We start from the raw sequence: 19,011 nt of genomic DNA on the forward strand, positions 1-19,011 counted from the left end.
ACGTTTTCCAGATGCAAACGATCGCTCCTCAGTTGATTTAAAATTGTGCTCTCTCTCGTACATGTTTCATGGTCTGTGGCTAATATCTTTATGACAATGGAGAACATCTTCATATAGTAAAAATGACAGAAGTGATGGAAATCAGAAAATACTCCTTGTAAGTGGCACTTTTAATTATTTTGTGGGACCGGATGGTATCAGGCTAAAAGCATGTCAGAACTCTGCAGATAAATTTGGATAGTTAGAAAATAACTGCCCTGGTAATTGAACTTAAGGGGATGGACCTGGGACATCTTTGGGATGGGGGGTGGTCAGATATCTATTAGGGGATTCAACTACCTTTAAGAAAGCCCTGTACCTTTGACATTGTTAAAAAAAAAAAGCATAGATGAATTTGGCCATGAAATGCACTAAACTCATTTGAACTTATAAGCTGTCAAAGACCTGTCAAACCAGTTTTACTCAGGTTGGGTTTGCAGAGCTGCAAAAATGTCCAATCTCTGCGCTCCCCAAAATTGGGCCATTTCTAGAAAGTCTTTGTTTGTGGGCCAATGAAATATTCAATGGGTTAAGCATTTGAAGCCGTCAAAACTTACCGCTGCCAATTTCATGTTTTTGGTCATACGGTCCTGCCAAGCATAGCAGAGAATGTGAGGCAGGTACAGGGTGAAGTAAATGATCCCACTGCAAGCAGCTGCCAGATTGGCCTTGGAGAAGAAAACGCTCATCAGAAAACACTGCATAATAGTGGCCACGGTGAACACCAGGAGAAACACAAAAAGAAGGAAGGAGTTGCTGTAGTGAAGCACATTTCCTCTCTGTCATGGAGAAAAGATGCTCAATTAACATTATAGAGGATAATAGGTGAGTCATACAAACTCCTGTAATTCGTAATTATAAAGATCATAAAATTTACATAGTGTTTCCATCAGTAAATATTCAGAAGTGGCTAATGCCAAGTACCCTGATAATAGCACACATTACATAGCCTGATTTTCAGACACTTTAGATAAGCATACAGATGATGAAATAAAGTTGAGATTAATGACATTAACGGAGCTAATTAAAATGAGGAGGAACAATATATTACTAACTGCAGGTGAGAGGTCAGTTAGCTTAATTGGCTGGATGGCTGATTTGTGATGCAGAGTGACACCAACAGTGTGGGTTTGATTCCTGCACCAGCTGAAGTTACTATGAAGGACTCTCCTTCTCTATCTCTCCCCTCACCTGAGGCGTAATGACCCTCAGGTTAAACTACTACCAGTTGTCACTCTCTAATGAGAGAGCAGCCCTGGTAACTTTTATTTGTAAGATAGTCAACCTCTGCAGTTAATAATACTGTGGCCTGAAATAGTTATGAAAACAGAGATTTGGATCAATTTACCATTTTTTAGTTACTAATTTAGTTATTAAGCTATAACAGATATGCCCATAATTTTATTCAACTCTCACCTATTGTTTCCATTACCAAGGAGTCCTTATTACCAATGTCCAATGAGCCCAGGTCATCAGAGGCAATGGCCGATGAAATGGTTGAATATTTGAACCTATCTGTGCCATACAGTGCTATGAAATGCTCCAACTAGGGTTCATTAGGGCAGCAGCTTAATTCACGCAGCACCTCTGTTCAATATTCACACTGCACTTGAGCATATGAGGATGAATGCCAAGTATTTAGATTGTGTATATATCTGAATTCTTACCATTATCACTATGGTTGCCAGCACAGTACTGGCTGCCATCATGGTGAAGCTGTCGATGAACCATGTGACCCAATGCACCCAATTACTGACTCCCATGATTTTCAAGGTTTCTTTCAGCCTGAGCTCCTTCTCGAGCACAATACTCTTCACAATCATGGAGACGGAGTAGATCCAGGAGAGCACCATGAACATTGGGAAGCAGCGGGTTAGTGCTAGCATGAAGCTAGGGTGAGAATTAGCAGGCACATTGAGGCGATGGGAAGGACAGTGGACAGATGCAGCAAGAAAAATTGCAGGGAAAAGGCATATAATGAAAAATATTAATCAAAGAAAATAATACTTAATATGTAATGGTAGCACCTAGATAATCTACATTGTTCATTTCCATCTTTTCTTTGCCCTGTTCTGTTGAAATCCTCATTCATCACTTCAAGAATTAGCTGCTCAGATGCTCTTTATCAGCTTTCACAGAGTTTGCTGAATTCAGAATCCATTATCCCTCACGAGAAAGGCTGTGAGAGCCAACTTTATAGATTTATTCCACCTTAGTTCATTTTACCTTCTTTTTATGGAACAACGGTATGCACCTTTACCATAAATTCAAATTAAATGGCTTGTGCATTTTTTTAAAAGACAACACTACACATTCTAAAACAGAAACAGAAAATGCTGGAAATACTAAGCAAGTCGAGAATATCTGTGGAGACAAAAACTGAGTTATTCAATTATAGAATCATAAAATCCTTATAGTGTAGATAGAGGCCATTCGGCCTAATGAGTCTGCATCAATCCTCTGAAGAACATCCCACCCAGACTCACCGCCCTACCTTATCCCTGGAACCCTGCATTCACCATGGCTAACCCACCTAGCCTGCACATCCCTGGACACTACAAGGCAATTTAACATGATCAATCCACGTAGCCAGCATATCTTTGGACTTAATATTCCTAAAAAGGAATCCACCCTCTGCTTAAGAAACCAATGGAAAGCCTGTGCTGCTTCTGTGGGGGGATATCCCAATCAAGCATTGGGCATTCCCCAGGACTTTAGGAGTCTGGGGGAGGAAATCTCAGCCCTAGGAGCTGTCAGCCAATCCGAGCTGCATCTGGTGGCTGCTTCTTGAGCTACAGTGAGGCTTTCTCTGAAGATGATAGTGGGAGCGAGGAAAGTGGAGCAGGTTGGCGGGTATGGCAGAGGGTGATCAGATGGAAAGGCAAAAGGAAGGAGAGGGAGGTGTGGAGGGGTAGACAACTGAGATGTATTATAGAGGCCTACACACCAATATAGATTAGAGTGGTGCTGGAAAAGCACAGCAGGTCAGGCAGCATCTGAGGAGCAGGAAAATTGACGTTTCGGGCAAATGCCCTTCATCAGGAATGATAAAGAGCTTTTGCCCGAAATGTCAATTTTCCTGCTCATCAGATGCTGCCTGACCTGCTGTGCTTTTCCAGCCCCACTCTAATGTAGACTCTGATTTCCAGCATCTGCAGTACCCACTTCTGCCTACACACCAATATAGCTCACTCTGGAGGGGCTGCTTTAAATCCTCACCAATGTTACAGATCAACAACCCTTCAAGAAAATGTACAGGTTACAGACCTGAAGCGTTAACTCTGTTCTTCTCTTCACAAATGCTGCTAGATCTACTGAATATTTCCAGCATTTTTCCTTTTAATTTTAGACTTCCACTATCACAGTATTAATCTTTTAAGCTATAAGAACAAGATAGATTGTGCCCAAGCTGTGAAGTCGCAGTATGAAGGGTGGAGCATTGATTACTTAAAATAACTGTCATACAGAACATGTGCTATGGACCTGTAACCTTTCACTCTACTTACAACAGACCACCTCTATTTAGGGCAGTATATACAGGCTAATTGTTTGCTTTAAATCTTCCAGGGTGAGCTGCCTGGCAGAGACTCAGGCCAGAAAATGTCACCTGGATCCCCACAATGTGCTGTCACTGGGTGAGGGTTGTAGCAACAATCACTTTCAAAGTTTTGAAGTTATGACAATTGTCAAAAACAATGAGGAAAGCTTCATTAAATGCACTAAATATGATGTTACTTACATGTCATCAACAAAGCAGGGATACGGCATCTGTTGGACATAAACCCCTGGTGGCACTTCAACGTTGGTGTGAGTCCTGATAATTCCGTGTTCAATCATGTCTTGTAAATAAGCAAAACCTCCCCAGATGTAGCGCATATCCTCTACTGGGTCAGCTCGTGGACCTGGGTCCCAATACCTGAGGGATAAACATCGATTGGAACGACATGACATATGGATTAATTGTGGGGGGGTAGCCTGTAGTCCCAGCAATGGCCACAATATCAGGGTGGCACTGCTGAGACTATAGAGAAGTCAGTCATCTGATTGGCTAGCAACTCTCAAATTATACTTGGATTGTGCTCGAGCTTCATTTTGAGGAATGCGGGATGTGACCGACCTGGACGCTTCAATACAAGTTTTACTGGCTTTTCCTGCTGAGAAGTTGCTGAGTGGCAGCTCTTATAACCGTGCGTGAACTTGCCCTCACCGCCTTCAACTCTCCACCCCAAACAATATGTCTAAGATGCTCCATAATGTCCAGGCCTATACCACTGGTTAATCACCAGAACTGTCAACATGCACTTGCCTTTATAGAGGCTGTTCTAATGGAAAAGAAGTGACAGAGGCTGAGCTAATGTAAGCAAGGAGAGAGACGACTAATGAACTTTTGCTGGATAGGTAGATCAGAAAATATTTTTAAAGGGATACATGAATTTACCAAGAATCAAAAAGAGCTTTTCGAGGTGCCTAAAGATTCTGCCAAGAGTTGGCTAGGACAGAAAGGAAGGGCTACACAACCTGAAAATGTGGGAACATACAGGAGAAAGTGAGGACTGCACATGCTGGAGATCAGAGCCAAAAAGTGTGGCGCTGAAAAAACACAGCTGGTCAGGCAGCATTCGAGGAGCAGGGAATCGATGTTTCAGGCATAAGCCCTTCATCAGGAATGTGAAGGGCTTATGCCCGAAACATCGACTCTCCTGCTCCTCGGATGCTGCCTGACCAGCTGTGTTTTTCCAGCCCCACACTTTTCGACTGGGACCGTACAGGGATGGAGTTTTCAGAAGTAGAGTGAATGAAATTGTGAAGGGATTTATGGATGGATGCAAAAGGTGGGGTTTAACAAGGCTATCTGTGAGGAGCAAGATGGAAATGGAGGAAAAATGGAATGGCCAGTTAGGCCTCTTTATGGGAAAGCTGGTGACATGATGGTAATGGCTCTGTAGGAGTCATCCGGACTTTCAGGCTAATCGATGGGGGACAGGGGTTCAAGTTCCACCACGGCAGCTAGTGGGAGTTAATCCGCATTAATAAATTCTGGAATTGAAAGCTAGTTTCAGTGAAGGTGGCCATTAAGCAATCATTGTTGTTATTAAAAACCCACCTCATTCACTCATGTCCTTTAGAGAAGGAAATCTGGTCTGGTCTACACGTGACTCCAGATCTATGGCAATGTGATTGGCTATTAACTGCCCTTTATGATGACCTAACAAGGATGCTCTATTCCAGGACAGTGAGCGATGTGTAACAAATGTCAGTGACCTTGTCAGTGCCACCAACATTACAACAAAGGACAAGGAGTAAATAAAGTCTGTTCACAACACTTTGTCCTCCAAATTGAGGGGGTCAGGCTACTGCCCTCAGTATTTTGTACCATTCTGTACATCTGAACAAAAATATTACTATCAAATCAGATGACCACAGGGATAACGCACCTTAGTCTATTCTTGCCTATTATTATTTCCTAATAAGTCAGTGGGCTGTAATCAGTGATGAAGGGCTTTTGCCCGAAACGTCGATTTTCCTGCTCCTCGGATGCTGCCTGACCTGCTGTGCTTTTCCAGCACCACTCTGATCTAAAAACTGTAATCGGTGTGGTGTTGATGTTGTTCGATTTTCTCTATCCACCTCTGAACATGTGGGGTGATTGCACCATTCAGCTGTTTCAGGTAACTTAGTACAGACTAGGCATCAAGCTTGAAGAACATGGTAATCTGTATGGCCCAAGTCTTCACTATGTAGTGCCTTTCCCTATGGAACCATCATAACAACTGTAATAGAGTCTCTTTGTCCAAGTGGCTGTTTTGATTTAACCACAGTGGCCCTATAATAATAGCATAAATCATACTTTTGGCACTAATACATTCTCATGCTAATGAAAAGATCAGATTATGCAGTCTAACTTTGTTTTCATATTACTGTTTATTTGAGCGAGCAAGGCATCCTGTACACTGTTCTCCATACAGTCGGCAGTGTGACTGGGGCTGGATGCTCCTGGAGTAGAGACTATACTGGGGAGTGAGGTGTGAGCAAGTGGTATGTTTCATTCCAAGAGAAAATGGAACATTGTGGGCAATGAAAATAACATTAGCTCTTTAAAACAGTGGGTATTCCACTCTACCTGATTACTACCCAGTTCATAGAGATAAAAGTATTTTATATTTAGCCATGTACAACACTGAAATAGGGTTGGGGGGGCGGGGGGAAGAAATAACAAAACATCATGAAACAAAGAGGAATGATAAAGAAAGAGCTGCACCAAACCTCAATGGACTCAGCATCCATGGGGATCATTCAAATGATTGTACTTTGATTCAATGTATGAAACAGTCATCCATTGTATAAGAGTTACAATTCAAGGAGAGAATACGTCTGCTTCAGGAATTTTGTTTCAATGCCTCGAATTCTAACAATAGCATTTCTTGGCTCTGCCAATGGACATGATATTTATTGTATTGTTCGGCCCATCACAAAATACCAGCACAGAAAAGGCTATGATTTCTTCTAAAAGAGTTAGGTACTTAAAAACATTGCACAGGATAGATCAGTGAGGCAGAACCAGAGAACCTTTAAATGTATTTTTGGTTCTCGCCTTTAGTTTAAGGTTCTGTTCTGTTACTCTCAATGTTTTCTGTTAAACAGAACCCAACATTGTTATGGGCAAAACATTCCAAATCTTTTCAAATCTATGGATTAGCTCCAACCAATCTTTGCAATCTTCTATTGGGCCTTACATCCCATCACTCACTCATAGCCCTTCTGTCTCGTCATTTCCAACACACATTCCCTGTTCCCTGTTCCTGACTCCTGATTTCTGATAAAAGGTAACTGACGCGAAACATTCTCTGTCTTCAGAGGCTGCAAGGCTTGCTAAGTACTGTCAATATTCTCTGTATTTTAGATTGCCAACATCTACAACACTTTGCAGTTATGTAAAGTACAGAGGGAGGTGGGAAGGGGGGTGATGCAAATCACACAATGGGCCCTGCCTATACTCTACACCTCTGCAGGAAATTTACAGGAGGCACTAAAATTAAATTGACCCTATGACATTGGAAATAACACTCATACTTTGCCTCTTCCTCAATCATTGGTCACATTCAAAAGTAATATGTTGTCCAAATCCAGGGGAGACTGGAAAAAAGCAAATTACGGTAGTCAGCCGGTCAGATGGACAGGGCTTGCAGGTGGTGCAGTGCCTGCAGGTTATCGTTTGGATATTTCTCCCTCTGTGGAATGAGATTTTCCCTATGGCGTTTTATGAACTTGCTGAGAATTTGCAGTTGTTAGTGCATTTCGCTGACAGGAATTCTGTTCTCACACACCAATGAAACGAACCTGTCTTTTATTTTGTTTGTTCGTTCCACTGCATCAATGTCCATTCGGATTTTATATTTCACGTGAGTTGGAAGCTTGTTCGACCAGGGGTGTAAGTCCACAAACACAATCCCAGCCCAAAACTTGTTTTCCTCCAACAAGTAAAGTGCCCGGTGGGTGAGCTGCCCTTCGTCAGAAAGGCCTTCGAATTTATCCAGGTTTAAACACTGCAAATAACAAAAGAGGTTATGACCTTAAATGCACAGCCTAACAAATAACAGAGTGAGAAGATAACAACTAATGGTGCCTCTAACTATTTGCTTAAAACGCAAACCAGTAATTAACCTGCTTTGACCCCGTCGATGTCTTTAAATTGTCACACTTTTTGTCTTTTCCATTTATGTTGTAATTTTAATGTAATAAAGACATTTCACAGGATTGTTCTAACATGTAGTATCCCACCTGGCAACCAAATACTCACTTTAAAAGGTTTTAAGGAACAAATTAAGACATGAAAGCCAAGAGGTAAATAGCATTTGATCCTCCAAAACTCTGCATCCACCAATTCTCTTCCCCATCCATGTAGCTTTCATTGATAGAATAAAAAACCCAATCTGGAAAACTACTTAAACCTGAATTTTGACTGTCTGACAAAGGGACACAGGTTCCAAACTGGAGGGTAAATAGAAGATTGGCATCAGAAAATTCCTCTTGTAAAAAGTGATCAACAAACAGAGGTTCACTTTTGAACAGAGAACTGAAGTCTTTACTCTTGGAATTTTTTAAGGAACTAATAGATTCCATGATAGCAACAAGTGCACTTGTTTCAGGTGTATGAACAAACGTGATCTGAATGCCCTTTCTCACCTATATCTACTTGGTGATCTTTGAAAAGGTCAATTGAATAGGAGTTGCTCCAGGTACATGTTTTTTTTTCAAAAGGTAAAGCCATAGAGGGATGATGAATAGTGTATTCCTATAGTGGAGAAATGATTCAGATTAAATGGGCACATTTCACTTCATTGTCATGTGTTACAGAGTTAGGAGTTAGGTAACATCTTTGATTTTTTGTCTGAGTGTGCTATTAGGAGACATTAACCCTCAATTACTTTACCTTAAAGTTTTGATAAGGCTTTTAATCCTACACTGTTGTCATAATGTCAAGACACATTATCTAGTGATTGGATGGTCACTGAAGTAAATGTAGTTGCTAGGGAATGAAGTTAAGATTGTCTAAATACCCAGTGTAATTCTCAATTTTCAAACTGATACCAGTAAAATGTGTTGGCACAAACAGATTAGTTTTATTAACGTTGAAGATAAGACTACAAGAAGCCGAGAGCACTGCAGTTATCTTGGAGTGAAGTGCAATAGAAACACAGCATTCCACTGAAGCTCCAGTTTCTCAACCAAAGAATGTTGATCCTCATGTGAAATGAGGAGACAAAGACCTCTTGAATGAGAATGAAACAAATGGACATCACAACAACAACTACTTGCATTTATATTGGAACTTTGATATTCCAAATGCTTCATGATAGTGTAATCAGTAAGACATTGATATTGAGTCAAAAATAGGTGATATTGACATGTAACTGCAGTTTTAGTCAAAGTGGTGCGCTTAAAGCAATATCTTAAAGGAGCGAGTCATGAGGCTAAAGGGTTTGGCACACGAATTCCAAAACATGACGCAGGGCACAGATGCCAATAGGGGAAGTGGGGTCAGAATTTGAGAAACGCAGTTCTCAGAGGATGGTAGGGTTGGAGGAGGTTACAGAGATATGGACCAAGGGGATTTTGAGCATGAGAATGTGAATTTTAAAATGAAGGCATTGGTGGATCTGCAGCTAATGTAGGCAGTGAGCAGGAATGATGGTAAATGGGACTGGGTGCCAGTTAGGATCTAGGCAGCTGAGTTTTGGATGGGCTTGCTAATGGAGGTCAAAGATATGACAGAAAGAAGGTCAGCTTCCACCTGGGAACACCATTATTTCCTGACTTAGAAAATATTGCTGTTCCTTCAATGACTTTTGGTCAAAATCATGGAACTCCCTCCTTATCAGCCTGTGAGAGAATCCTTCACATGGACTGCAGTGATTCATCATCATTTTCTCAAGGGCTGTTACAGACAACAAATGTTGGCCTTTCCAGTTTTGCCTACAACGTCTGAATCAATGAATAGTATTTTTTATGACGTCCATCTTGTCCTATGCTGAGATGACTTGTTTGTCAACATATAGTGTTCTCTTGCTTATACTTAGCGAACACATGCTGCAAAAACAACATAAAATAGTTAACTTTTGCAACACAATCACATTCCAATTAAATTTGACTGTTTTCTTACCTCCATGTAATTATTGAATATGCTTAAGAGTTGATCTGTTATATTAAAAATATTTTGCCAGTTGAAGTTTGGAATCTCTTCTGCATGTTCAATAGATTGTCTATCGTATAGGAAGTTTAGAATGTCCTTAGCTGTCAAGTCTATGTCTTCCAGTTGTCTGTTTATGAAATATGATACTGTGGGGTTTTTTATTGAGTCCTGTTAGAAATAAAGAGTGGTAAATGGATCAAAAATAGATCATAGTCATAGAGTCATACAGCATGGAAACAGACCCTTCAGTCCAACCAGTCCATGCCAAACATAATTCCAAATTAAACTAATTCCACCTATTTGGTCCTGGTCCATTTCCAGCTCATGTATTATATGTCTTTTAAACATTGTAATTGTACCCACATCTATCATTTCTTCAGGACGTTCATTCCACATGTGAACCACCATCTGTGTAAAAAGTTTGCCCCTCATGTCCTTTTTAAATCTTTCTCCTCTCACCTTAAAAATATGTCTCCTAGTCTTGAAATTCCCCTTCCAAGGGAAAAGACACCTATTGTTAACCCTACTTAGGTTCTTTACTCAGAGAGTGGTAAGGGCATGGAATGCTCTGCCTGCCAATGTAGTTAACTCAGCCACATTAGGGAGATTTAAACAAAGCTTGGATAAGCACATGGATGATGATGGGATAGAGGAGGGGGACGAGCTGAGAATAGTTCACAGGTCAGCGCAACATCAAGGGCCAAAGGGCCTGTTCTGCGCTGTATTGTTCTATGTTCTGTGTTCTATGTTCTACCTCACGATTTTATAAACCTCTATAAGGTCACCTCTCAACTTCCTATGCCCCAGTGAAATAAGTCCCAGCCTATCCAACCTTTTGTTATAACTGAAACTATCCATACCTGACAACACCCTGGCGAATCTTTTCTGAATCCTCTCTAGCTTAATAATATTCTTCCTTTAACAGGGTGACCAGAACTGGACACAGGACTTCAGAACAGGCCTCACCAATGTCCTGTACAACCTCAACATGACTTCCCAACTCCTGTGCTCAAGGGATTTGAGCAATACAGGCAAGCGTGCTAACACCTTTTTAACCACTCTGTCTATATGTGATACAAACGTCAAAGAATTATGTACCTGAACAACTAGGTCTCTCTGTTCTACAACACTACCTGAGGCCCTACTATTAATTGTATAAGTCCTGCCTTGTTTGTTGTACCAAAATGCAGTACCTTGCATTTATTCAGATTGAACTCCATCTGCCATTTTTCATTGACCCATATGAACAAGATTCCTTAGTAACCTTAGAAAACCTTCTTCACTGTCTACTATGCCACAAATTTTGGTATTATCTGCAAACTTACTAATCATACTATCTATATTCTCATCCAAATCATTTATATAAATGACAAACAAAATAGGATCCAGAACTGATCCCTGTGGAACACTGCACATGACTGGCCTCCAGTCCAAAAAGCAACCCTCCACCACCACTCTCTGTCTCCTGTTGTTAGGTCATTCCTAAAAAAAAATGTGTTGGAGAAGTTGAGCCTATGAAAACTCATATTGAACATACTCCATTTTAGATTTCCTTTAAACATTCCTGTGCTATGTATAGAATGATTATATGGAGTGCAAAGCTCTTTATCTTTTCTATTCCAACAATGCACCAAAGCTGCAACATTAGAAAAGCACCCTTACAACAATGGTTCAACATTTCTCACCTCCCAGAATTGTTGGCACCTCAAACTGAGAGTAACAATTGATACCTTGTTAGGGGCAGCGTTGTGGTGTTGGCACATTCTCTCTTGGAGCTTGATTTAAGGTTACCCTGCCTCCGTTCATGTAACTGTCTAATAACAATCTAAATAAACCTCTTCAACATAAACTCACATTTGTGTGGGATTTCCATGAAGAAGGTATATTCATCTTTTATAAATAGTTAGGCATTGTAGAATTTTTTAATATCGACAATTTATCCTTACAGTAGCCATCTATGATAGTCTCGCCTGTCACTATGAATGATCATGCTTGACATGGTAAGGACATGCAAAGTACAGGCTGAGAACAAACAGGCCATATAAGACCAGGTAGAGTAAACAATGGAAGTAGGAAAATGTTAAACATCTTTAATCTGCTGTTATCTCTATCACAGACAACTAATCATTAAAAACAAACAGGAGAACAGAAGCTAAAGAACTAAGAGGTGGATGGTTGGCAGCTAAGGTCACGCTTTGTCCTGGTGACCAATACTTACACGTATTATGTTCATTTGTACACTGTTTTGGAAGAAATTCCACAGCTGAGGCTTCACCTCATCCCAAATCTTTCCAATCCTTTTAAGTCTGTGTAGCTCTTCAAATGTGACATTAGCCTGTGAAGAAAGTTCCATCAACTTTCATCAATGTATTTAACTACTTAATAGTCAAAGGTATGTAACATGTGTCTGAACAACGTCTGCTACTGCAAACGCCCAGGCTGATCATTCATCTGAACTGCTACTGCCTTGAGTCAGCAATAGTAAAACCTGTAAATGCGCTTCTGTGAAAAATTAAGTCAGTAACATAAATTGGCATGTACAATGAAGACCAGATGTAAAGTTCATTGTATGCCGGATTGGAAATCAGAGATTCTGGAGTGTGCATTCACTATTTGCCAGCTTCCCTTCATCTGAGCAAGGACACCTTTTCAAAATTCTAACAAAACAGAATGGCACAAGGAATATATTTCCCGATTCAACAGACAAAATTACTTTTTACATAGAGCATAGAAAACAGACAATAATATATTAATCTAACAAGCATTTGTCAGCAGCACATCTAGCCATATAGTTCAGCCATTTCTTAAAAGCATACAACTTTAACACTTTCATATCTGGTCAAGTGCCTAACAATGGTAGTTGCAGATGACCTGCATCTCTGCTTTTGGTAGCAGTTTATTATTTTTATGAAGTGGAATAGTACACAACTTAAATTGTTACCATCTTACATGCTTATTTATCCGAAGTTTGCACCCCACATTATTAGGACAATGACAAACAATTTGCTATGATGACCTCAATTTTACATGGTGTTAAAATTCACAATTAATTTTAAACATAATTGACATTCTATATTGATAAACTTTCCTATTAAGAGATGAGGATTTCACAAATGCATAGATATAATATTATTTAGATACAGTGTGGCAAAAACTGAAACTACCAAAATTAGCCATTTAAAAAAAGTAAAAAATTATTTTTATGAGAAAAATGTTCTTACATTTTTTATCAGCTGTTGGGTTGCAGGAGAATCTGGGGCAAACAGAATCTTTCCCATCAGTAATGGTTTCACCACATTCCACACTATCTTGGTTGCAGGGTTGGACTCCATGTTTTGATTTAGTGCATTACAGAATGGAGCTATAAAGAGCAAACATTACTGTTTGTATCATCACAATCTGATGTTAAATTCTAGTAAACCAGATCATAATTACATAAAATCCGATATGTATGCATGCTTGACCTTCACTTCTCACTAGCAAAACTCTTCCCTCCACAGGTGGTGACATCTATTAGGTTAAAAGTTCGGCAAAGGCCACTCAGGCTTAGGAATCATGGCTACACAGACCTCTTCAACTGGCCTCAATAAGTTCTTAATGAACCATCTTAGTTATGCATAGGTGGTCCTGGCTAGAGGCAGGGAACCTGCACATCAGTCTGTTGGGCTATTTTAAAACTTTTACTTGACTTCATTTCTGTCCCAGGAAGAGCACAAGATCATGTTGTGGATGAGAGTTTTTGATTGAAGGTTTTACATTCAGTTCCGGAAGATTGGTGGTCACACAGGTAGCCATTTTATTTGGTTCTGTCAGTTAGATGGGATGCCATTCCTGAACACAGCCTTCAAACCCAAGGCAGTCCAACGTGTCTAAACGCCTGAACCAACCTGACAGTGGATACTCGAACCCAACAAAATATGAACTTCAAATTCAAAGGGTACACATTTTAGTCCTTCAGAATCCAACATTCAACTTCTTTCTCTAGTAAAATTACTAGAGAAAATGTCATGTTTAATGAGTTAATACTTACTGGTTGTGTAATCATAAGCATATTTTGACTCTTTCTTTGTGTTGTTAATTCCAAGAAAAGCCTTGTAATTGTTATCTTCATACCAGTTGAAAGAGAAAACACGAGAGCCTCCATTTTCAGGATATCCGCAAATTAAATTTGACAACAGTTCCATCAACTGACTGAATGTGGCTGGTCCATCTTCAGTAAAGAATGGGTAAATCACTTGGAGCAATTCTTGAAAGCTGTCCTTTGTGATAAACTGAGTGGAGAACAATTTAACAAAAAAAAGTCATGAGAGGTGATCACCTTCACACTTGCTTTGAATAAATATATAAATGCATCAATGAAAAGAATGCTGAAAACAAAAATAAAAATGGAAAGTCCTGAAAACATGAAGCTAATGTCAGAAAGAGAAAGAATATTTCAGGGAGACCTTTGATGAATAGCATAGAATGACATTGCTCTTCATTTCTGTTGTTAACATTCTATAGAGTTCAAACACACCATTTACGATGCAATACTGACATTGTTAAAAATCACACAATACCAGATTATAGTCCAACAGGTTTATTTGGAAGCACTAGCTTTCGGATGAAAGAACAGCGCTCCAAAAGCTAGTGCTTCCAAATAAACCTGTTGAACTATAACCTGGTGTTGTGTGATTTTTTTTTTAACTTTGTCCACCCCAGTCCAACACGGCATCTCCAAATCATGCTGACATTGCATTCAGTAAAATATTCAATAGAGCAGATAGAGGAAAATTATTTTGTCTGACGATGAAATTTTGAACAAAAATAATCCTGGAATATACGATAATTAAATTATTAAATTTCCAGGACATGATTCCGTGTAGCCTGACAGACAAATCATAGGTGTTAAGGTTTTGTTCCTATCCTTTTCAAACACATTCAATTATGAATTAAGGTGGCATGTATGGCTTGCACTGCTGCCTCACAGCACCAGGGATCCAGGGTTCAATTCTACCTTTGGGCGACTGTCCATGTTGAGTTCTCCCTGTGCCTACATGGGTTTCCTCTGGGTGCTCCGGTTTCCTCCCACAGTGCAAGGATGTGCAGGGTAGGTGGATTGGCCGTGCAAAATTGTCCATAGTGTCCTGGGATGTGCAAACTAGGTGGGTTAGCCATGGGAAATGTAGGGTACAGGATTGTGGGTCTGAATGAGATGCTCTTCAGAGGGTCAGTGTGGAATTTTAGATTAGATTCCCGACAGTATCGAAAGAGGCCCTTCGTTTAACAAGTCCACACCGACCCTCCGAACAGTAACCCACCCAGACCCATTTCCCTCTGACTAATGCACCTAACACTATGGGCAACTTAGCATGACCAATTGACGTGACCGGCACATCTTTTGGGAGGAAACTGGAGCACCGGGAGGAAACTCACGTAGACACGGGGATAATGTGCAAATTCCACACAGACAGGCACCCGAGGCTGGAATCGAACCCGGGTTCCTGGCACTGTGAGGCAACAGTGCTAATCACTGAGCACTTGATGCGCCAAATAGCCTGCTTCCACACTGTAGGGATTCTATCACTCTGATTCTAAAACAAAGTTTGAGATGGGAAGGCTCAAATTCATTTCATCATATAAAGAGTTTAGATGTTTTCCAATTGGAGTAGGAAGATTCAGCAGGGTGAACAGATTAAGGAGCCAACATGGGAATGTGGTGTGAGGGGTTATGGTGCAGATGAAGAAAGGAACTCAAACACATCTAATCAGCATTGGCAACCCTGATGTAATCTCTTAGATTAGCTTTGATTGCCGAAAGTAGTTTTACAAACAATGGGCTACTTGCATGGGACACATCACGTAACATATTGCTGTGAGAATTTTAGAGTAATATAAAGTCAGAGCACTAACATCTTTTTCAGTTAAATTCCATGCGGGTGTGAACCTGTCCCATATAACTCAGAATAACTTAACTCAAAAGTCATTGATGAGAGTGATTTAAGGTTATTAGTACTGATTCAGTGACAGTATTAGGATGCATGAGAAACTTTGTACAAGTGTCCTTAAACATGTGTGCAGAATGTATGTCGATTTCCTTACCTCCTCTAATATGGGTGATGCATCATTCATAATTCGCACCCAAAAATGCAGATCTATTCCTTCCGAGTAGTGGTTCAGTACTCTTGGAAGCTGAAAAGAAGACAGCATGTTTATACACTTTTATCTTCATTTCAGGAGTTCTAAATTAAGTAGAATGCTGAAGTTGCAGCAACCTGGTTCAGTCTCACCCGACTTCTGTAAACTCATACAGTCCCATAACTAATCCTCATCCAATTTCCTTCCCTTACATCTTTCCATCCTTCAGAATCTGGCTTCTTGTGCATTTTATCCTCCCCTTACCCAATGGTTTTTTAGAAATTCACTCATGGGGGACATGGACACTTATGGGGGACATGTATTTATTGCCTGCCCTTTGTTGCTCTTGACCAGGTAGTGATGAACTGCCTTCTTGAACTGCTGTAATCTATTTTCTGTAGGTTCACTCATGAGGGAGCCCCCAGATTTAGGAAGGAGTTGCCAGATTTTAACCCACTGAAGAAAAATCGATATGTTTCCAAGCCTAGATGCTGCTTGGATTCCCAGGGAAAATGCAAGTGATAGAGTTTCCATATATCTGCTGCCTTTGTCCTTTGGATGGAATGGACATGCATTTGGAAGGTACTGTCTAAGGAGCCTGGGTGAAATTCTGCAGTATATCTGGTACATGGTGCACATTGCTGCTGCTGACCGTTGGTGATGGAGGAAGTGAATGTTTAGCCAATTAAGTAGGTCACTTTGTCAAGCGTCTTGAGTGTTGTTGGAGTTGCACCCATAAGGCAAATGGGGAGTATTCCATCACACTCCTGACATGTGCTTTGTAGGGGTCAGGCCAATAATATTTGGGTTACATAATCTGGGTGTAATGTGTTAAACTCCCTTACCTCTCCCCCTTTAAGACCAACCTTCCCTAATATCCTTTTTTGTCTGATTATGTGAAATATGTTATTGACTTATCCTGCTTTGAAACTACACTGGACATTGGGAAGGAGACCACAAAACCTTAAGAAATTCAGTGTCTTAAAATCTTATTCTCCACAGCCACCTGATGAAGGAGCAGCGCTCTGAAAGCTAGTGCTTCCAAATAAACCTGTTGGACTATAACCTGGTGTTGTGTGATTTTTAACTTAAGAAATAAGAATAGGAATAGGCTATTCAACCGCTCTAGCATGCTCCAACATTCAGTAGGATCATGGTCGATCTGACTTTCCTCATGTCCACTTTCCTGCCCTTTTCCCATAACTCTTGATTCCTCTACAGCTCAAGAATCTATCTATCTCAACACAATATACACAAGGACGTTTCCCACACAGCTCTCTGTGCCAAGGAGTTCCAGAGAATCACAATGCTCTGAGAAAAGAAACTCCTCCTCATTTGAGCCTTAAATTGGCTCTTTATTCTGAGACTACGCCCTCTGGTCCTAGACTCTCCCATCAGAGGAAACATTCTCTCAGCATTTGCCCAGTCAAGCCCATTAAGAATCCCGTATGTTTCAATGAGATCACCTCTCATTCTTCTAAACTCCAGTGAGTACAGTCCCAACCTCTTCAGCCTTTGCACATAGGGATATTATTAGACCCTGTTATACTGCAATTTTCTGCCTATTAATAACTGGATTATATCCACCATAGGGTGCTCAGAGAATGTAGAAAAGGAAATATTAAGCAGTGCAAGATGAATGACTAATTTCACCTTGAAAGCAGATATTCAGTCAGACAACTCTTCACAATGTGACGTACTTATGGATGTCACTACAGATACTTTATACAGGTCAAAAGTATATGTAATGAAGATAACTCATAACTGGTTATATACTTTTCCACAATAGTAGAAGGCCAAAATAATAAACCTACCATTTGGAAGAGTTTAAAGAAGTCCACGTTTGCATAAAGTGCATCTTCCATTCTCTGGAGCCGTTGGTGGGAAAGCACACAAATTCCATTCAGGACAGTGCGCAGTCCTCGGTGATTCATGAAGATTAGGAAACGATCCAGCAGAACTTGGCTGCATGCTATGTCTTTGAGGGCTATGTCTGGAACTCCATAAGCAAACTGGAAGTAAGAACATTTGCAAGCACCATTACATCTAGCTGACAATTCCCAATTGGCTTGTAAGATTCATTTTCAAAACCAAACCACAACACATATTTTTACATACACAAATGGTAATATTCTCTTAGGTCCAAATAATTTATAATGTGCTCAGGTTTTACTATTTCAGTTTCACTCGTTCCTGTGTACAAATGGAAACTATGATCACTTGGCTGGCTTCTTAACTTTAAGTAAATTTGAGCTCATCCAAATTTTGCCGCTTCTAACTGAATACCTGTGAACCCATTAAGCTGTGCTGCTGACCCAAATAGGTCTGGCAACAACTTAATTTTAAAATTTGTATCCTGCTGTAACCATGTCTGCTCTATTCATCCCCCTAAACATCTTTGCATTGCAATTCTGGCATTTTGTACATAGAGTCATACAGTCATATAGCATGGAAACAGACCCTTCAGTTGAACCAATCCTTGTCAACCATAATCCCAAACTAAACTAGTCCCACCTGCCTGCTTCTGGCCCATATCTCTCTGAACCTTTCCTGAGCAAGTACTTATCCAAATGTCTTTTAAACATTTTAATTGTACCCACATCCACCATTTCCTCAGGAAGTTCATTCCAGCTGTGAACCACACTTTGTAAAAAAAAGCTCCTCATGTCTTTTTAAAATCTCTCTCCTCTAACCTTAAAATGTGCCCCCTAATCTTGAAATCCTCCATCCTAAGGAAAAGACACCTAACATTAACTCTATCTATACGCCTCATTATTTTATAAACTTCTATAAGGTCACCTCTCAACCTCCTACACTCCAGTGAGAAAAGTTCCAGCCTATCTAGCATATCTTTACAACTCAAACCTTCCATATTCGACAACATTCTGGTAAATCTCTTCTGAACCCTGTCCGGCTTGATAATATCATTCTTATAACTGGACAACCAGAACTGAACACAATATTCCAGAAGATACCACACCAATGTCCTGTACAGTCTCAACATGACTTCCCAACAACTATACTCAAAGGACTGAACAATGAAGGCAAGTGTGCCAAATGCCTTTTTAATCACCCTCCCCATACGTGACACAAACGTCAAAGAATTACGTACTTGCACCTTTAGGTCTCTCTGTCCTACAACACCACCCAAGTGCTACCATTAA

At 40.3% G+C, this 19,011-nt stretch overlaps 1 protein-coding gene across 5 annotated transcripts in view; it reads right to left on the reverse strand.

Moving 5' to 3' along the window:
• The window catches only part of LOC122554192 (ATP binding cassette subfamily A member 4b), a 151,409-nt gene that overhangs the window by 90,395 nt on the left and 42,003 nt on the right, over positions 1-19,011 (reverse strand). For all 5 annotated transcript variants that reach the window (XR_015758111.1, XM_087990479.1, XM_087990478.1 and 2 more), the window contains 10 exons: positions 17,662-17,859; positions 15,812-15,901; positions 13,761-14,001; positions 12,952-13,091; positions 11,949-12,065; positions 9,701-9,898; positions 7,378-7,583; positions 3,779-3,955; positions 1,707-1,929; positions 597-818 (listed from right to left, as the gene is read on the reverse strand). Coding sequence is in view for 4 of the 5 variants with exons in the window: in XM_087990479.1 (XP_087846605.1) it covers positions 597-818; positions 1,707-1,929; positions 3,779-3,955; positions 7,378-7,583; positions 9,701-9,898; positions 11,949-12,065; positions 12,952-13,091; positions 13,761-14,001; positions 15,812-15,901; positions 17,662-17,859 (1,812 nt within the window). In the remaining variant the exon portion in view is untranslated. The remainder of the gene's footprint in view (positions 1-596; positions 819-1,706; positions 1,930-3,778; positions 3,956-7,377; positions 7,584-9,700; positions 9,899-11,948; positions 12,066-12,951; positions 13,092-13,760; positions 14,002-15,811; positions 15,902-17,661; positions 17,860-19,011) is intronic.

Source organism: Chiloscyllium plagiosum, unplaced genomic scaffold (assembly GCF_037043375.1).
Source record: "Chiloscyllium plagiosum isolate Xiang-an unplaced genomic scaffold, Cpla_swu_hap1 HiC_scaffold_9, whole genome shotgun sequence".
Classification (NCBI taxonomy): Eukaryota; Metazoa; Chordata; class Chondrichthyes; order Orectolobiformes; family Hemiscylliidae; genus Chiloscyllium; species Chiloscyllium plagiosum.